At 51.6% G+C, this 19,987-nt stretch overlaps 1 protein-coding gene across 1 annotated transcript in view; it reads left to right on the top strand.

Moving 5' to 3' along the window:
- LOC138718513 (hydrocephalus-inducing protein homolog) overlaps positions 1-19,987 on the top strand; it is a 67,242-nt gene that overhangs the window by 29,774 nt on the left and 17,481 nt on the right. The window contains exons 20-42 of the mRNA XM_069853023.1: positions 109-252; positions 1,932-2,075; positions 3,035-3,348; positions 5,435-5,588; positions 6,319-6,423; positions 7,124-7,333; positions 8,199-8,336; positions 8,990-9,164; positions 9,689-9,819; positions 10,204-10,337; positions 11,318-11,454; positions 12,266-12,393; positions 12,511-12,702; positions 13,098-13,247; positions 14,337-14,576; positions 14,853-15,021; positions 15,273-15,461; positions 16,295-16,458; positions 16,980-17,223; positions 17,539-17,812; positions 17,993-18,175; positions 18,400-18,519; positions 19,807-19,966. Of these exons, the coding sequence (XP_069709124.1) occupies positions 109-252; positions 1,932-2,075; positions 3,035-3,348; positions 5,435-5,588; positions 6,319-6,423; positions 7,124-7,333; positions 8,199-8,336; positions 8,990-9,164; positions 9,689-9,819; positions 10,204-10,337; positions 11,318-11,454; positions 12,266-12,393; positions 12,511-12,702; positions 13,098-13,247; positions 14,337-14,576; positions 14,853-15,021; positions 15,273-15,461; positions 16,295-16,458; positions 16,980-17,223; positions 17,539-17,812; positions 17,993-18,175; positions 18,400-18,519; positions 19,807-19,966 (3,999 nt within the window). The remainder of the gene's footprint in view (positions 1-108; positions 253-1,931; positions 2,076-3,034; positions 3,349-5,434; positions 5,589-6,318; positions 6,424-7,123; positions 7,334-8,198; positions 8,337-8,989; positions 9,165-9,688; positions 9,820-10,203; positions 10,338-11,317; positions 11,455-12,265; positions 12,394-12,510; positions 12,703-13,097; positions 13,248-14,336; positions 14,577-14,852; positions 15,022-15,272; positions 15,462-16,294; positions 16,459-16,979; positions 17,224-17,538; positions 17,813-17,992; positions 18,176-18,399; positions 18,520-19,806; positions 19,967-19,987) is intronic.

The following is a 19,987-nucleotide window of genomic DNA, read 5'->3' as shown; positions in this document are numbered from 1 at the left end:
CAGGCTATCAGAATCCGTTATGCCTACAGTCAGGTGGTAAGCACGTGCAGTGTGTTTTCTGGGTGCCCTGGTCACACCTGCTGGGTAACGTGCAGCTCTCACACACAGGTGGTGAAGGAGCGGCTGCTGTGTCACGCCGTCATAGGGAGAAAGGCAGGAAAGGTGAAGATAATGCAGGTGGACGTCATGTGTGAGTTCATTGCTCCTGTTCTGCAACTGTCCTCCACGGAACTCATTTTCCGGGTAGAGAAGGTAAGGCTCTGGATTGCATCCTGGCAGTTAATTATGTGGCTGATGACTGAAAGCCTGTGCGGGGTGTGCGAGATTGTGTTCAAAGGAGGAAGCTAAACAGCTTCTGCCAGTCTCTGGGGCTTTGCTGGTTGATTTGAGTGGGACCAAGCTTTTGCCATTAGTGCAGAGATGGGGCTGAAGACAGTCTCACCAGGTCTGTTCTACTTTTCTTGATGTGGAGACAGAATTGAGCTGCTGAGCCAAGGGCATGAGGTGAGATGTGTGGGACCCACAAGAACATTGTGGGCTTTGCACAGACAGTGACTGTGGGCGGGAGAGCAGATCGCTGCAGCCGAGCGATGCTAAACGCATCCTGAGGTGCTTTGTAAACTCATTGAGCTTGTTTTTAGAGATGGGACTGCTTTTTAACTTCACCTTGGTTTTATTTCGGTGACAGCTGATCTGTCAAAGGGGATCATGGCCACCTCTAGAGAGACACACTCATAGAGGGACATTTGCAAGGATGCTTCAAGGCCCAGTGAAGTCTGAACACCAATCATGTAGGGCAGCTGAGAAAAACCAGTCAGCTCTGGATTCCTGTCAGCTCCTGAGGCTGATGAGGAAAACCTGCCATCTCTTGTCTCTCTTTGCCTTCTCTGCATTCATGTGGATGCAAGCTCTTTGCATTTCCCTCAGCCTTGCTTTCTTCAAAGGACCTGCAGGAGTCCTTCTGCAGCAGTGGTAACACCAACGCAGAAGCCCCTCAGTCTCTGGATCCTGACTCCTGCATTATCTTACCCTCTTCCTCGAGGTGTCTAACAAAGGAGAGGCTACTTCATTGTTTAGTTTCTGTGTTTTCAGGTCTCTCCTTCAGTTCTTAGGCATCCAGAGAAGCACAAAATCCCCTGAGCAGGCACTTCAGGTTTAATTAGAAGGTTTTCAGCTATCCCTGATGTCTGCCTGTGGACTATTTGGTGTTGTGCACTCTGATTTATTGAGTGCTATAACACTGCAGCTGTTTGATACCAATACATGCAGAACTAGTTTTGCAAGCACTCTCTAATTTATAGAAATCATGCAGGAAGCCCAGAGCAGTGCATAAACAAGAAGAAACAGCTTATGCTTTGCTTAGCTTTGAAGCCACAGATGCGCTGTCATTGCAGCAGGGGCATGAGAAGTCATGTTGCAGCTGGACTGCCAAGGTTTCTAGCTGGCTGTGCATGCATGTAGAAGTTCAAAACTAACCTTCAGCTACTACAGGCTCTCCACCTTGGACTACATGCTGCTTGCTTGTCTCCTCTGACCAACTTCATTGATTTTTATGGGGCTACGAAAGATAATAAGGTTGCAAGAAATTGCTGTATGGGAGTGAAAAACATCTCGTGCCATTCTACCCAAGAGAGGATAAAAACTGCAGACAGATGATCTGGGTTCACTTTCTGGGTTTGATATTGTTCAAGCAGCTGCCTCCACTCAGGGTCCCTTTCTCTCATCTGTGCATGAAACTGTTTCCCTGTTCCCCCAAGGGATGCTGTAGTTTCTAATCATGAAAAGCATCTGATATATTTAGAAAAAAAGGCTTTTAGAAGTGTACAAACTAATAGAAATAGTAAATAGAGATGAAAATTCGAAATATATCAGAAAGGGAAAGAGGTCCATGGCCGGTTCATGTTGATTTCTCTCATTTTCTGTTTCTGTAGCAACCCAATGATGTCTTGACTCTTCAGTACAAGCCCTTTTCTTTAAAGAACACCTGCCTCCTGCCACTCAGCGTGTTCTTGGCCGTAGAGGAACCCTTCTCAATGTGCCATGCAGACCGGCGGCCCCTCCCTGCAGATATTGAGGTGAGCAGCTATGGAGCTTCCTGCTGGTGGGGACTGAAGAGGAGACGTGTGGTGGTGTGTTTCTGTTGGGAGGCCCTCCAGGAGAGAATTTTACTCTTTGGAGTCAGCAGTAGACTGGCCTGGGCTAAATCACAGAATCATAGAATGGTGTGGGTCAGAAGGGGCCTTAAATCCCATCCAGTTCCACCCCTCTGCTATGGCAGGGACACCTTCCTGTGGATCAGGTTGTGTAGAGCCTCATACAACCTGGTCTTGGACACCAGATTTGAAGCTGCTGAAGCTCCTCTGAACTGGGGAAACACATCTTGGCTCTAAGACATGAAGAGAAAGGAGCATGCTGCTGGGTCTGGGCAAGCCATGTGGTAAAGGTGTCTCTTGGAAGCTGTCCTAGTGCTCCAGCAGCCATCCTCAGATAACCGCAAGAGCTGCTTGGTCTCTGAGGACAAGCCTTCCTTCAGGAAGGCTGGGGAGCCTGGCACCTGCTCTATTGCTAGTGGAAGGTGTTGGACACGGTCTCTACTAAACATGTGTTGTTGTAGGCACAGCCACCGCTTCTGTGCTGTGCCTGTAATTGGCCCCAGCAAGAGTGGGGATGCAATGCCACGGGGCTTATGTTAAGCATGACAGTAAAGGAGTTCCTCTGGAGTCAAGGCAAAAGGCCCTGGCTTGCCAGGGTGCCAGTTTGGTTCTGTATTTAGCACACAGCTTTTGTAGGTCCAGAATTCAGTAGAACAAGATTTATTTCCCTCTTGTACTGATGAAGAGCACAGAGCTATTAGCCTAAGATGGTCTCAGACACTAGTCTTGTTGTGCTTGCGGGCAGGCACACACTGTAAAGGATGTGAAGGATGAACTGAGAAGCCCACACGGAGGGCCAGCTTTGAGCATTAAGATATTTTGTGCCATCAGACCTTGGGGCTTCATCACACAGTGGTTAATACCCTTCCATCTCCTTGCAGCCTGTGAAGCTGGAGGCAGGGGAGGAACGTCATCTCTCCGTCAGATTTAATCCTGCTTATGAAGAGGGTTTGACTAGCAGGGAGGTAGAGAAAGTTCTGAAGATACATTTTCTTGAGCACCCTCATAAGGAACAGGTCACTGTTCGGGGAGAAGTCTACTTTCCAAACCTCCATATCCAGACCACGGCCCTGGACTTTGGCTGCATCTTGAATGACACTGAAACTGTGCGTTATATTGAGATAACCAACTGCAGCCCAATTCCCGTGCAGTACCGCTGGTTGTTCCTGACAGAGAGCCCGGCGGGCCAGATGAGGTATGTGCACCTTTGCCTTTTCCTTGAAGCTCCTCTTCCTGATGTCATTTTTTATTTGGAAAGGCTAAGTCTGTTTTCCTGGGATCTGACAAACTGCTTTCAACTTTTGCTTGTGGAAGGATTGCGTCCTGTCTATGGTCAGTGTAGATGCTTAGGGAGCAGGTGATCTCCACCAATTTGATGCTAGGAAGGAGGCAATGTTCTCCAGTCAAACTGGGGCTGTAAGACACTAACAACCCCTTTCCGCCTAGCCCAGAACCTAGGATCCTGCTTTACCTCTGGAGCTTTAAAGCCACTTTTAGGCACCTGGACAAGCAACTCTATAGTGACTTCTTCTCCTTCCCTTCCAACCCAATTTGTTGTCATCTCATCCCAAGAGCCTACTCAGGCACTGCCACCGGAATGATTTGCTGCTGTCTCATCTTCTTGCTGCTGTATTGCTGTAGCCTCAGTACTGGTTCCCGTAGGAAGGAAAGATGGTGGGGAAAGCTACTTTCTCAGACCTTTGTAGCCTGAGCTAAACATCACCCTGGTGAAGGGAGTTTCCACCTGTGAAACTGCACCACGGTTCATCCATCCCTGTGCAGGGACGGTCACCCAGGCAAACCCTTGTTCCTGCATGTGGCTGCAGGAAGGATAAGTCAAGTGTGACCTCTTAGGGGGCAGAGTCGAGCCTTTAAATCCAGAAATGAAAACCAGCCTTAAGTAAAAAGCTACAAAGCTAAAGATAAATATTCATTTATTATCATATCATTAAAGGCAAAATTCCCAGCTGGGAATGAGGCATCCGGGTTGCTCTAGCAAGCCTGCCTTGTTTGACTCTGGGGGAACACTTGCAAGTGGGGACAGTGACAGCAGGTGTGGTTTGAGTGTGTCTTCCATGTGGCTTTAGAAACACCAACAGACTTATTGTGAGCACGTCTGAAGTTTAAAGGCTGGAATGTAATCGGAGTCACCTGGGGATTTTTGTAGATGTTAAGCTCCATGCTTTTTACTGACAGATGTTGGTCAAACTGTAAACTCAGCTCTCCTTGGCAAAACGAGATGCTGAGCTGCTCTCCTGAATCATTTGCCAAACTGGTCTTCACACAGTTTGGATTTGGAGACATCTGGGGAGGTGATCATGCCATCAGTAAGTGCCACATCAGTTATAACCTTGCTCCAGCAGAGCTGCTGCCCTTTTAGCATGAAGTGCTGTTGGAGCTGTTGGAGCTGTTGTTTTGCAGCCAGGGAATATCTGTAGCACAGCAGGGAGCTGGATCTTATTGTGATCTGCAGTGTATTGGTTAAAAGTGACCAAAGCTTTCTTCCCTAGAGTATGCGTCACCGCTGCTTTGGCACTTACCAGGGCTTGATGGGCTGCTTAATTGTGAGTCTCTGCCTGGAGCTGCTTGATGTGTCTTTCTGTGTTTCTGGTGGCCTTGCATGTGCGAGGGTGTCCCATGTTGGGCTCTGCGGGTGCCGTTGAGCGGTGCTGGGCTCTCTCTGGCCAGGGCACAGCCGTCTGGCACTCCATTGTGGCTCCTGCCTGATCACACTTAGAGAAAGCCACCGTCACTGCCACTTGCTTGTGCTGACCTGCAGCTGCAGGGAACTGTCAAGGGAAACGTTCAGGATGAATATCCAGCACAGCTTCAGAATTACTGACTTTGGCCCTCTGGGTGGGGGAAGGGAAGTTCCACGGATGTGGGTGTTTTCAGGAGGATACTTACAGGTGGGTCTGTACTAGCTCATCTGTCTGGATCTGCCCTGGATGTCTCAGTCTCACTATCTTGCACAAGCTGTGTCTCTTTTCCTTTCCTGCTGCACTTTTTACCTCCCCACATGATGTTAACCTCTGTCCTCTTCTATTTCTGGTTGCAATCAGTTGCCGGATTCCTGCACCACCACTATAGCAACATTGCCCTTGGGTAGGAGCTCCAGGAGTTGACCTGCTCCATCCTGGTTTTGGAGCTGTTGGCTCAGACTCACTACCGAGCTCCAGTGCCCACCCAGCAGCCACATCCTGCTGAGGAGCAGCTCGTGCAAGCTTCTCTCCTTCCCACTGCAGGTCTGTGATCAAAGTCAAAGTTAAGCTATTTTCCAGGTTCAGCCCTCCTGGAAGTCAGCATTTCATCACACCGCAACCGCCACGGGAGAACATAGCCCAGTCAGAACGCTCAGTGTCTGCAGAGAGCAGCCCCAGGGAAGAGGCTGCAGAGGAGCCAGCCAAAGGCCTTGGAGCAGCAGGAGAAGCAAAGGTAGATTTTCTTCTATAGGCACAAGCGTGCTAGGCAGCAGGGCCAGCGACTGGACATGGGGCTTCTGCAGGGGAGAAACACGAAGCCTAGGGACAGACTCCCTTTTGAAAGGTGGCACCTCTGAGGTTAAACATGTGTACTCAGCTGCTGCAAGACAGAAAAAATATCTCAGCTGCCTTCGTCAGGAATGTGCCTTTTGAGAGGAATGCCCGAGCAGAAACCCTCAGCTGTCCTGCACTGATGGGTGCGTGAGATGAAACTTAACCACCATCTGAAATGGAATGGTCATTTCAAGCGCTTTCAAAAACCTTACTTGCCTGGTTTTAATACATTTCCCTTGCACCTATGTTTCTCATTTTGTCATGGAGAACCGAACCTGTCCTGGCATGTTCCTAGCATGGTTCCTAGCATGTTCCTTGGGCAGGGGTGTGTGAAGCCAGGCAGGTATGAGTGTGCAAAATGTCCTTGAGATCTCTGCCGCGACTGAGTGCTGGGTGCATCCAAGTTGCCTGGGAAGCTTGAATGTAGGAAGTGCAGATGGCACCTGCGGCTCATCTGTGGGTGGGCTTGCAGCCACACTCAGCTGAAGGTGCAGACAGACCCCTGCTTGATTTGCACCCAGATCCCATCTTATCTGTTCCTGGCTTGGTGAGGTGATGGCACCTGCAGCAGAGCAGTCTTGCCCAGACCAGCCAGCTGCTTGCTGCAGCCCACGATCCTTGTTTTCCAGCCACCACCATCCAGTGCTCCAAAGATGGAAGGTACTGAGGAGACTCGGAGCCTGCCATTGAGGCAGTTCAAGGAGGCAAAGCCCGTCGGCATTGGAATACAGGATGTAAGTGGGAATCAGTCTCCTTTCTGCATTTCTAGTGTGGCCAGCAGTTATGTAGCCCCCCACTCCCACTGGTGCTGCTCAAAGTGCAGCTTCACGCCCCTCCAAGCACATCATACAGTACTGCCGAAGCAACTGGTGGTTGGAGGGGATGTGTGGGCCGTGTCACAGGGCTGACCAAGGATGCTACCTGCGTGGCAGATGTGGAGGGCATTATTCATCTTGTCACTAATCTGGTGGTTGATAGGAAATTTCCGCAGTAGGTTTTACTGTAGCATCTTGAGAGAGAGCAGCCTGCAAATCAGAGAGAGAATGAAAAGCATCAGGAGTCAGATGAGCGTGGCTGGAGTCCACCCTGTGGCTCCAAGGGCTTTCACCTCCAGGTCTCGTGTTTCTCTAGAGGCAGCAAAGGGTGTTTTTAAAGGCAAGTTTGGCAGCAGAGTGAACCTACTGCTGCCAGGAGACCTCCCAAATTACTATAAAGTAGTGTGTTAATTAATGCATTAATTGATGAGTATGGGAGAAGATTTTTCACATGGTTCCACTGGAAAATGTCATGCATGCAGGATGAGATGAGGATGATTTTGCCTGTACTTGAGGAAGAAGCCCCTCCAGCTACATCTCTCTGTTGCTCCAAGCCATGGTTGCTCTTCTGCATCAATTTTGGTGCTTGATATCTCAGTGCCTCCTCCCCTTTCTCCAGGTTTTCAGCATCCTGCCGCTGTACAGTGTACTGCCACCGGGCAAGAGCCAGCAGGTCATGTTCACCTTCTTTGGCCACGCAAACGTCGTCGCCCACGTCATGGCTCTGTGCGAGGTGGAGGGAGGCCCGACCTACAAGGTTGCACTGAGTGGGGAGGCTTCCCTTATCAGCTACATCCTGGACATCACAGAGATTGACTACGGGCTGCAGGTACGACACACTTGTCTTGGCAGAAGTCCTTGGAACCATCACTGGTGGGTTGCTGCCCACCTAGGTCTGAGGCTCACTCCCCTCGCCAGCTACTTTGTTGGCTGTATGACTTGGAAGTACAACCTTTGAGTGACACATCCTGCATCAAAGCTGGTTTTTAGTAGCCATCTACCCACCCCTAGTGCTGGGAATTCTTCCTTTCTAAGGGAACTAATGCTGCCTCCAGGGGGAGGCAGGATCCCAGAGGTCATCTCCAGAGGAATGTGTCCCCAAAATACCAATCTGCTCCTAAAGTCTGAGGTCCAAGTAGATGCACTTTTTCAATGCTCTTGATTAATCAACAAAATAATCCAGGGAGGAAGTTAACTTGGGCTTCGCAATCACTGCAGCTGGAAAGAACATTCCTGACTAATCCCTGCTTTACTCATTTTTAGTTAAGAATCCCACCGATGTTTCTGCCTGCTGGCTTTGCACATGTTGTGCTCTCTCCTTTTGCTGTCACTGCAGGCTCTTCAAATACTTGTATGTGGGTGCCTTTTGTGCCATTCCTTGATGCTGCCTTCTTTGTTTCAGCTGTTAGAGCAAGCAGAGGACTTGTATCCTCTTGGATTATTTCTCCCTCATCTTCATGTTGTCAGTGTTGCTCCTCTGCGTGCTGCCATGAAGATCTGTTCCTGTGGAGAGTGAGGAGGCACTTACGGCTGTGTGTTCCCCTGGTTAGCGCAGGAGAGCCAAGTGTCCCCATCTCCTCTGCCCTGCTTCTCTCCTGCATTGTGTTCATTTGCTCTCAACCCAGTGAAAGCAGAGGAATTTCTCAGCATCAGGCCTGTGTCTATAACTCCCCATTCCTCTGTGCTCTCTTCAGGTGTTTAACAAAGTTGCAGAAGCAGAGGTCACCCTGAAGAACAGTGGGAAGATGGGATTCACCTATGCAGTGTTGAGCCCCAGTGTGGCCACTGCAGGCTGCCTGCAGCCCCGCAAGCCCCTGGTCCTGCCCAGCACAGTGAGTATGGAGGAGGCACCAGTGCCTAAGCCTGGCCTCATGTCCAGCTGCCCGTGAGGGGCTATAGGAGAAAGCGTGGGAAAACAAAAAGAAAAGGAAAAAACCCAGGAGGTGGTGGGAGAGGCAGGGCCGTAAGCAGTTGCTGCTGGAGACAGAGGGGACCAAGCCAGCGCAGTCCTAATGGCTTCCCTAAGCGGCCTGAGCTGGCGGGTGGCTCCGCTGTCCCACGGCAGGTGCTGGTGGGAGGCACGAGTGCTTTGGCTGCCCTGGACCCCGGCTGCTGAGCTCTCTGCTTGAGCTCTCTGGCGCTGGAGCCAGATGGTGCCAGCTCTCCTGAGAGTCACCTTACCCAGCTGTCCTCGACAGCTGCCTGGGAACCACTGCCGTGCTGTGACGGGAGCTGCGAGCCCTGATGAGAGTGTGGGGGCAATTTGCTCTTCTTCCAGAGTGGCTCAAAAAGAGCTTCTGCTTGTTCAGCCTGGCTCTTGCTGCAGAGGCGAGACTCCGTTAGCAGCTGAGCTACTCATGCTGTTGTCTGATACTTTCTTATGTATGAGAGTCTGCCTTCTCTTCTCAGCATGCCTATTCATCTGAGCCAGCACTCCACCAATCCCTCTTTGGTGCATTCTCTCCCTATTCTCCCGTGCCTGCAGGGTTATGTTGGACCTGGCAAGGAGCAAGCACTGAAAGTCTACTGCCTGCCAGGAGTTGGTGTCTTCTGTGAGACTTTCCAGGTCCAAGTGGGTCACCTGGAGCCAGAAGAGATCTCCCTGAGAGGAGAGGGTGACTTTCCCAGGATCTCCCTGGACCTTCCCAGGAATATCAAAGGTGAGCGCTGCCTGTCTGCTCTCCAGGAAGGTTCTCTGTTCCCACCCCACCTGCACCCTGTCTTCCATCCCCAGGGCAGCTCCCACCCATTGTCCACCAAACCTGGATTTTCAGGGCTGCCAGACCAACACTCAACCCTCTGATACTTCCTGAGTCTCTGGCAGATGAGCCTGTGGGCTTTGCCCCAGGAACCATCCTTTAGAGCTTGCCAGCATACCTGTCAGCATCCTAGGAAGATGATGGCTGGGCAGAAATGCTCGGGAAAACTGTAATAGAGGCTGACAAGGGTGTTGGCAGGGTTGGATTTGCATCACATTGCAGGGAATGAGATGCTTCTGTGTCAGGAGGAAAACTGAATGGGAAGGAACATCAGAATTCATAGAGGAGCAGCAGCATCTGCTTTCTATTGATTGCTCGAGTAGTGTGGTCCTGGGAGAGGCCAGTGTTAGGAGGGTGGGGCTTCCAGCTCAAATGGGAATGGTGCTGCACCCACACTGCTATTTGTGGATACTTTCTTCCTCCAGGAAATGAAAAATACGAGAGAGTCATCAAGGAGGCAAAAGAGAAGGTGGAAAGAGACAGCCGGAGAGATGAAGCAGTTGTTCCAGGGGAGACTGTGGCTGCAGAGCCACTCACGGACGGCTCCAGCACCATGGTGAGAATGGCCGCTGCCCTGTTTAGCACATGCCACACTCCCCCTGTGTCATTTGGTCCCCTTGCAGCCCAGAGCAAGGTTCCCAGTGTCCTGCTGGCACTTGGGACCTCCCTGCCCACACCTGGCCATGATCCTGCATTGGCTCAGCGCTGCCCCAGGGGCTATCAGGTAGCTATCAGGTTCCTGACTGCCCCAGGGAGAGATCCTGAAGGCCATGCTGAAGTGATTGAGTTTATGGTAGTCTGTGATGGAGAGTCAGGTCCTCGCTGGGGTATTTGTTGCTCACACCCCATCAACGGGAGCAGGGTGGCATCCTCTTTGAGAGACCAGCCTGTGCCTTGGCAAGGACCCTTGCTAACCAGGCCCTGTCTTTCATTTCTTCAGCTGGAGCCTTGGCTACAGATGCAGATGGAGCAGATGCTGATAGAAGAACATACCCTGGAGCAGCTGAAAGCTCTGACCTCCGGTCCCCCAGAGGACACTGCCTTTGACCAGCACGCTTACCGCGGGCTTCTCAAGTTAGTAGGGGCTGCCATACTCTGTCTCCGTGTGCCCTGAGGGTAACACCCAGGAATGCTCCCTACAGCTCTGTGTGTCTCCAGAGCTGGGGAGAACAGAAAGGGCCTGATCCTGATAGTTTCGACATGCTCCCTGTGAGTGGATGAGTGTCCTAACTTCCACACTGCCACCTTGAGCTTTGGATGTGCTCAGCTCCCCACAGATGTTGGGTTCTGCTCTTAGAGCTGAGGGAGCCCAGTGCAGACCATCAGGCCCTTCTAGACAGCACAGACACCACCTCTGAAAGAGGCAACTCAAAGATGACATCTGTTTCACCGAACAGACCATGCTAAGCCAGAAGAGCTTAGGATCGCACAGGCTAACAAACCCTAAACCAGATGGCTTGGATGCTGGTGGGACTGCAGGGCTTCTCTGGGTAGCTTGGCCCTTCCCTTTGCTCTGTCATGATGAGGCACGAGCATGGTGGGCTCCAGTTCATGTGTTTTCCTGAGTGGGATTGCTCTGGAAAAGGACCTTCCCGTGAATCCTGTGGGGGTTAATGACTGTGTTTACTGGTGCTTCTTTGGGGACAGGTCTGGTTGCAAAAGAGTGAAGATTTTCTGTGCAGGTAAATCTTATTACAAGGTCCTGAACCATTTTGAAGCTTGGCCTGTACATCAGGCTTAGCAGTTTCGTTGAGACCAGTGGAGGGCCAGGGGATTTACCTAGGATGACTTGTTTTAGCAGAGGAACTGTGACCAGTATCCATTTTAAAGTCATTTTATTTTATTGTCCCATGGGTAGCTTGTAAAACCTTGGACTCACAGTCCCCGTGACTTGCCAAAGCCTTATTACCAGGTGGCCAGGACTTTGGTTTCAGAGGCTTGGGTTGAGTTTTTACAGCAGTGAATAAAGACAAATCCACTTTATTTGTTTCTTCCGTCTACTTAGAAATTTACCCAGGCTGTGGTTTAAGGATTGTCCTTACTCCTTCTTTCAGAGCTGAGCTGCCTGAGTACATCTTAGACTTTGGCTACGTCCTTCTCGGAAGTATCCAGACACGTGTTGTGAAGGTCACCAACACCGGGCGGTTTCCTGTGTCCTTCTGCACTGACAGAAGGGTCCTGCATAGCACAGGTAACCACTACTGGCGAGATTTCACATGGACTTGAAGGAGCTGTCTCTGACAGATTAGCTTTAGCCACTGGACATGGGGAGCTTTTTGAGTGCTTGCTTGTCTAGCTTTGTCCTTCTTGAGAGCCCCTGCTTGGTGCTTTAAAGACAGAGTTCTCCTGGAGAGCAGTGCCCAAAGACCTGGCCTGCCTTCACTGTAGGGCCTGGATAGGGGGACTGCCTTGGTCAGCTCTCAGCATCTTCTCTTTGCTACAATGAGCAGCATCTGCATTTCCTTGTGGATTCCACGGGCTTGTGTTGCAAACAGATGGACCCCTACTGGCTGGGAAGTGCTTTGTTCGAATTTCATAATGTCGTGGCCCTTCTGTTCAGCCTTTATTGAGAAAACAGCCTGTGAGGTCCTCTGTTGTGCTGAACAAGGCTTCTGAAACAGGCCTCACGGTGAGGCTGCAATACCACCAAACTCACTGTGTGGTGGTCAGGGGTCTCCTCTAAGTTGTTTTCCTGGGAGCACACGGCATGGGGGAATCTCAGCTGGAAGTTCTCCTTTGGAGAGTTCTGTGCATCCTTCCCTAGGATGCCTGATGAAGGAATTGCTGGAGCCTCTCAGCTGATAGGTGTCCTTCTTACCAGGATTCTACCTGTGAAAACCCTTTTTCCTTGTGCTGTGACAGGGAAGAAGGAGTGGTGGGCTGCTCCATGAGTGCAAAGGGGTCCTCCAGAGCTGCCAGCCAGGGCACCCTTGAGCTTAACATGCTTGTGACATGTTCATGTCGGCTGTGTGTCTCAGCTGCTTTATTTTCATCTGTTCAAGGTTTCAGAGTGGAGCCAGACCACATGGAAGACCTGCCCTGCTCTGAGACTGAGTCATTCAAAGTGCACTTTGACCCAGAAAGTGCCAGCCTGCCACTGGGAGAGGTGGACGTGCTGCTGCCTATTGAGGTACCACCTGCTTCCTCACCTCCCTGTACCCGCAGCCCTTCTCAGGGCAGGTGGCTGGTCAGGGACAGCAGTAGGTGTCACCTGGACTCTCGGCTGGATGCTCTTTTCCTTCACTAGGTAGCAGAAGGCCCCATGTATCACGTCCGCCTCCGCGCCAACGTGACTATGCCATCCCTCTGCCTCTCCAAGGACAGGCTGGACTTCTCTGCAGTCCAAACTGGGCAGTGCCAGGAAGAAACTGTCCAGTTCCACAATCAGCTGCAGGTTCCCTGTGAATGGTCCATCACCATCAGTGAGCCTGTTGAGAAGGTAAAGCACAGATAATGTGTAACATGTAACTTCTTGGTTGCATTTTCTTTGGCTCTTTTGCCTTTTGTGCCCCTGTGACTGCTTGAGCACTTGGGCTATAGCTTGGTCAAGGATGTTTTTGGGGGTCCAGAGCAAGGCTGGTTCACCTGGACCTGTTCATGAGGTGATACTTTGCTTCTCTGCCACCTTCCCCTGTTGCTCGTCTTCTGAGAACAGTGCCTTCCCATCTGCTCGCCCTGCATACGTGTTTGCTGTCCAGTTCCAGGCCAGTGGTGGCCATGGCTGCTTTGAATATGGATGCTCTTGGCGCCGTGACAGCATTTCAGAGCGATGCAGGAATGAGGGTCTGTCCTCCCAGACCAAGGAGACCTCACACCGTTGGTTTTTCTGCTCAGGTGAAGAAACGTGTGCCAAGGAACGTGGTAAAGAAGCTGCTCCAGGAGTTGAACAGCAAGCCCCATGTTTTCACTGCGCTGCCCTTGTCTGGAGCCCTCTCGCCAGGACAGCGATGCAATGTGCGAGTCAGGTTTTCACCCACAGAAGAGGTGAGATTGGCGATTGTCATTTTGGTAGGTCTGTCAGGGCAGGGTGGTAGTGAGAGCCCAGTCCAGGGAGCAGGAGAAGAGTTCTACTGCCCCGTGGAGCTTTCTGCAAGCCCCTAACCCACGGTGCCTCAGCTTCCCCTGCAGCACCCTCTTCTGAGAGGCGTTTTGAAATCCCTATGGGGAGCTTGCACAGAGAGCATCAGGGCACTGCAGTGTGGCTCCCTCTCTGCACGTGGGGGGAAAGTCAGGCTGTTTTCTCTCCTCTTCCTCCTAGCGTGGGTGCATTTGCAGGCTGTAAGCCCCTCGTGCAGAGCAGCTGGTATGCTCACAGGGGATGATAACCTCAGAAGGGCTGTGCTAGGCTAATCCTGCTGCTGGCACCCACAGACAGAACGGCCACCAGACACTGTTCTGGGCATGGCAGAAGAGTCACTCGCAGCGGTGTGCTGCCAGCAGCCCCTGTGGCTGTGGCCCGGCCCACCTGCACACTCCCAGGCAGTTTGAGAGTCAGCATAAATGACAGAGCAAGTGTTCCCAAAGTCACTTTGCATGTGGCCACAATGACTTGGAAAGTGGCAGCATGTAACAGTGTGGACACAAGTGTTTCCATGCCTTGGAGCAGTCCCAGGGATGTTTTAACTGCTGGCAGAGATGTAAACATCTTGTCTCTGGCTTTGACCAGAGCCAGGGAAGGAGCAGAGAGTAAAGCCCTTATTTCTATCCAGCGGGAGTGCATCTGCCTCTTTCGTGTAGCTGATGTTTGCCTGATGCAGCAGTGCCAAGACTGTGTCCAGGCAACATAACCCTGAGGACCTGCCCCCTGAGCATTGCACTCCCTCATAACTACTTGAAAATATCTGACCATTTTAGACCATCTAACACCCAAAAATCCAGTTACATGTCACACCAGGACCTGTCCCAATTATTCAGAGCCAGCATGCAGATGCTGTAGCCCCTCCTCTAAACAAATATCTGTTTTCCATTCACTAAATGGTACTAGTAGCCCCCCTGATCCTGGGGCAAGGTTGATTTTGAGACCCTGTCACCTGGAACTTCATGGAGGAGCTTTCTACATTTCTCTCTTTTCAGAAGTCCTACAAAAACATCCTGCAGATTAACATTTGCCAGAGCAGCCAGTCCCTCCAGCTGCAGGTCTCAGGGCATGGCCTAGAGCCACGGCTGGAGTTCAGCCCCACAGTGCTTGAGCTGGGACCGTTGATACCGTGCAGCTGTGGGGTGGAGGGGACGGTGGTGGTGAAGAACCCATGCAATTTCCCCATCGAGTTTTACTCATTGGAGTTTGACCAGGAGTACCTCGAGGAGGAGGAGGTGAGAGGGAAGCTCTGATCCCCAGGGCCATGGGCCCCTAGCTTCACAGTGCTCCAGCGTTCTCCCAGGCTGGTGCCAGGAAGATGGAGGCCTCCCCAGGACAAAGCCTGGTGATGTGTCAAGGTCAGCCAAGCTCTGCTGGCAGGCTGTGGAGGGGCTTGAATATTCCGTGGCGTTGGGAAGAAGGAAGGTGGGAGCGGGTGGCTGGGGAGCCATTCATGCAATGAAGGTCAAGAAACACATCCTGTATATGCTTTCTCTTCCCTATGCGCACAGATCCTGCGGATGCTTAAGGACTATGACTGCCAAAACACCTTGTTGCTGCCTCCACGCGCCCCGGGTGAGAAGCTGCCCCCCGAGGTGCTGCAGTACTACCAGGACCAGAAGAGGCTGCAGGGTGAGCAGACAAAGACCAAGACAGGGGAACCAGCAGGCCAGGCCAATGGTGAGGCTTTGGCATTGGCTGTCCTGAGTGTAAAGCCCACTGTGTCAGCCCACACACCCTGACCTCTTCATGACCCTGTTCTCCATGGAAAACCCATGCTTTTAGCCGCTGCCCATTCCCCAATGTGGTGGAGGAATTCCCAGATGAAAGTCTGTGGCTTGTAACACCCTTTGCAAAGTGGCAAATGGCAAAGAGCAGATTGCCTGGCTGTGTTCACCCACTTCTTCCTTCCCCGTGTCCTTCCTCCTCAGGAAACTTTGAAGGCACCCAGTTTCCATCAGGTGAACGAAGAAAGTCCTCTGTTGGGCTCATTCCCACCGGGTCATCCCATAGCGCAATCGCTCCCTCCTTAATACTTCATAAAAGCTGGTCCAAGGTGAACTGTAAACCTGAATGTGGAGAAGAGGAGGAGGAAAGTGTTGAGAAAAGACATGGGGCAGGTAATAACCCTAAGCTTTACAGCTCTGTTATGTCCATTGTGGCAAAAGGGCCTCAGTGAAGGAATCAAATGTCACCTCCATCACTTCGCTGCAGCCCAGTGCCACCTTCACTCCTGTAGGCCCTGAATCCACCCTTCAACATGACGTCTGTGGGATCCTGAGAAGAGTTTTGGGCAGGGACAAGGGAGAGGCCAGGGAGGTTTTCCCCAGTTTTGCCAAAGGAGAACCTTTTTCCCCGAGGAGTTACTGGGATCAGTGTGATGCTGTCCTCTTTTGTAGGCAGGGTGGTACGCTTTCTGCCCTCTGTGGCACTGCAAGCTGAGATGGCTTTTAGTGACCTCCTAAGGGCAGAGCTGGGAGCTCTTTGCAAATGCTCTTAGAGTGAATTCAGATGCCAGCCACATCTCCTGGTGTAACGTTCCTAAAGCATCCAGCTTTTGGATAATCACTTAGTCCCCAAATGGAGCCTCTCCCTTGGGACTGTGTAAAATGCCTGGTCCTGCCTGTCTGCCCCCTAACTTGGCAGGACCTGGGACAAAACTCTCGTGAGGACCGTGTTGACAGTTGGTGGAAGGAGGTTTGGCCTGGTCCTTTTAGATATTGCCAGATGCCTGTTCTTTCCTCCTTCTGCCACCCCATTTACTCTGACCAGGCACTTCTGCCAGCATCTAGGGCAGACCCTGATCTGCTAAAGCCTAAAGGAGGGGCACAGGGAGACCTCAGGTGCAATGTTGGTTTCATCGGCCTACTTTCCCAGGGGTCTGAGGGGACAGGGAGGATGATCAGGATCACAGGTGGTCAGGAGTTTGACTTTTCTACTTGGTTCTGCACAGCAGAGCAGCAGCAGAGCACCACTGGCAGCAAGGAGGCTGCAGGAGAACAGCATGACAGCCCTGTCTACAGAGCCATCGCCCGCCACCTTGGCATTGCTATCTCTGCAGAAGGTTGTGCAGCTACGGAAATCCTGGAGAGTGGCAAGCTGCCGGCAGCAGAGCAGGTAAAGCCCTGTGAGGGTCAGATGATGAGCCTGGCACCATCTGGGCCGTGGTCTGTTGTATCTCTCCAGGTGACAACAGCCCAAGGGCCTCGTCCGGGCCACTGGTGATATTCCATAATGGCTCGACAGCAGCCAGGTGGCTGGGGAGGTTCTCAGCAACCCTTATATGGGTGGAAAAAGGGAGGGCTTTCTGTAGAAGCATCCTGCTTCTTCAGTTACCCAGTGTGGAAATCATGATAAATGGGCCCCAGGCAGGGCAGCTCATCGTCACTGCTTCCTTCACCGGAGCCACTCAGGGGGAGGTTTCTCTCTAGGTCCCATCTGCAGGTCCTGGCACTGCTCTGGAGCTGCAAGCCCCACCTGGGCATAAAAAAAAGCTCTGCACTGCCTATAAATTAAAAAAAAAAAAAAACAACAAAAAGGAGAAAAACCCCCCATTGCTAAAAGCTCAGTACCTTTACGGAAGGAGTGTGAGGATGATGGTGACGGGAGTGTAAACAGGGGTTTCTTTTGTTCTTTAGATCCTAGATGACCTGGGCCTGGGTCCCTCGGGGCCTCCTGTTCCCCCTACCACTTTCTACTCAGTGGTCCATTACCCGGAGAAGCGGGAGGCCCCTGCGGCAGAAGACCTGGAGCACTTCATCCTTGTTGTGCCAGAGGGCGCCACTGCGGAAGAGAAAAAGGAAACTGCCACGTGCTTGGATGCCCCTTCTAGTCTCACAGTGAAGGTGCCAGGGCAAGGGACCAGGCAGGGTGGGGGGCATGGTGGGTGGAAGGATGGGAAAGGATCGCTGTGGATAGGCAGCGAAGATGTGACAGGGTCGCACGCCAGCAAACATTCCTTTCATCTGTCCAAAAGAGACAGCTCTGCTTGAGACACAAGGCAGTTCTGTAAGATGAGAGAAGGAGTCACCCAACGCCCTCAAGATCCCTTGAGGAGAGGGTGCTGGTCAAGGAGAGGGTCCTGTGGGAGGAGGTGTCATTTTTAAAACACAGTCCAGCAAGGAAGAGCAAGTCTCTGGGTGGATGTGGAACCAAGAGATGCGGGTTGTGTATTTATTCTCTCTCCTGTTGGCTAAGAGAACCACAGCATTCTTCCCAGGATGGGGATGTCTCAGAGCAGGTCTGACCTCTCTCCCTCTTTTCTCTCTCCTCTTGGCATGAAGAAGTCAGAGGAGCTGGCCAGCCTGACCAAGCACAGGGTGAAGGAGAAAGCTGTGGGCAGCCGCAAGGCTGCCAAAACGAAACCAAGCTCTGTCCAGGGCAAGAGAGCTCAGCGACGTGCATCCGCATATTCCCTGAAGGACAGACAAAGTCCAGTGGTTGTGGTGCCACCCCCAGAGAGACCTGCCAGGTGAGCTGTGAGGGAGGAGGTGATCCCTCTGCCTCACATCTATCTCGACAAACAAGGTCCGTGATCCCCAGCTCCACAGGGATGCTCTGCTGGAGACTCCATGGGATGGCAAGTTCATGACCATCCTCCTCGTCTTTTTTGGTCGTGAACAAGGTCTGAAGCCTCCCCTTTAATTTCCAGGCTGACTCGCTGCCGGTGGATTGTGCCTGCCCATGACAAGGTGGAACTGAAGGTCCACTTCCGCTCCATGGAGCCGGGCCAGTTTCATCAGACTCTGCATTTTGAGATCCTGGGGACAAAGCGTCAGTACCAGCTGCAGTGCAGGGGCACCTGCCTGTATCCTGCCATCAGCCAGGACCCACGGTAAGGCTGGCCACTCCCTCCAAACTCAGAGCCAAGGCTGCCCCTCGTACCCCAGTGAACCCCAGAGTTTTGGGTGGTGTGATACCTGAGCCAGCCATCAATTCCCATGCTCAGAGCTGGAAACCACTGCCTCTGCCTCTGCCACCGAGAAGGGCTATGGCTTTCTGACCAGATTTTCTGCTTGGAGCATCTTGCAGCTCCTCATTCCCTATTTTCTTCTCCAGGCTGGTGTTCCCTCGCTGCAGGAAGAGCAAGGGGGATGGTGACATCGTCTCCAAGGAGTATGTCATGGACAAAGGTGTATTCCACTTTGGGCCATTGCTCTGTGGGAAGTCAAAAGGCTGGTACGTGTTCCCCACCCCAAACGAGGCATCTGATGTGCCACCTGCTCAGAGTGAGGTTTTGGGATGGGATCTCCAGGGTCTTATCCTTTCACAGACATGGGAACATGCTGCCCCAGGGGCACAATTCAGGGCAGGCCCAGGCAGACACCTGGGAGGTACTTGGGGCTGAAGGACCATGGATGAGTGAACTTGAGCAGATAAAAGGCACATGAGCTTTGGAGGAGCTGAGGAGGGATGAAGTTGATCTTCCTATGTGGTGGGTGCCTTGAGGATCAGGGCCACATGCTGCTTCCAGCCTGGAAGTGACTCAGGGCAGCTTGTGTCTGCCATCCACATCTCAGCTTCACCACCTGTGGAATTAACTTTCTGCTGCTTTTTTAAGGGCTTTGAGCTCTACAGGGAGACAGAATGAGCAATTATTCTGCTGATGCCTTTGTAAACCACTCATTAATCTGAAATATTAGTAAAACATTGTGATTTGATGTGCCAGGAGGAGGAGGGGGGAACCTACAGAGGAATCTAGATGACAGTTGCATTTTCCCAATCCTCACTGCTGGATGAAGTCTGCCTAAAAAAAGCTATCCTTGTAGCTGCTGGCGTGTTTCTGCTTTTGACATTGTCCTTTTTTCTCTTTTTTTTAATTGTTTCATATTCAAAGCACAGTTCTTGTCACCATGGGAGCTCTGGAGAGCTAGTGGTATTTTGACCACTCAAGGAATCCAAATAGTTTACAAAGCAAAAGAGGGGTTTTAGCCCCGCTGATGAATGGTCTGGTGTTCCAGCTTGTTTTATTTAAGCCTTGAACTCCAAATTCTTTTCCACACCAGAGAGAAGGGACCTTTATTAAATTTAGCATTCCTCTTGGGAACTGATCCTTTTTCTTTCCTTCCCCAAGGCTTTGAGTTCACCCATGAAATACAGGGCTGTCTCATGACTTTTTTTGAAAGAGATAAGGTAGACTGTTTTTCAAACCAACTAAAGAAGGGGCAAGAATCCATGTGCCTAGTGTGCCTTAACTTTTCCAGGCACATTTGTCTTTTGTAAAACGCTTGTTAAGTGGCCAGTGCATCACCATGCGTCTGAGCTGGAGGCACCAAGATGGGCGGACATCGAAGTAATGCAAGGATGAACACGCTCATACCATGCAAGGTCCCCCTTAAAGGGGTCCTTGCTCTGAGCCTGCTTGGTAGACCACGGTCTCCCAGTGCAGCATCCCGCAGCCAGGACACAGCGCTTTCCATGATGTGTGATAAAGGCAACGGTCTCCTCTTCCCTTTTTGTGGACAGGTACCAGGCACAGCATTGTCCCAGCAACTGTGAGAAAATCAACATCCTCAACATCACATCCTTGGAAGTAGAGGTGCATTTCTGCTTTGAGAAAGATCGCAATATGGACGTGTTTGTTTTAGACCCTCCCAGCATGAAGCTTAAACCTAACGAGAAGCAGGTAGGAGAAGATGGGCAGATA

This window comes from Phaenicophaeus curvirostris, chromosome 3, assembly GCF_032191515.1.
Source record: "Phaenicophaeus curvirostris isolate KB17595 chromosome 3, BPBGC_Pcur_1.0, whole genome shotgun sequence".
Taxonomy (NCBI): Eukaryota; Metazoa; Chordata; class Aves; order Cuculiformes; family Cuculidae; genus Phaenicophaeus; species Phaenicophaeus curvirostris.
Note: the sequence above shows the minus strand (reverse complement) of the source record. Positions and strands in the feature narration are given on the sequence as shown.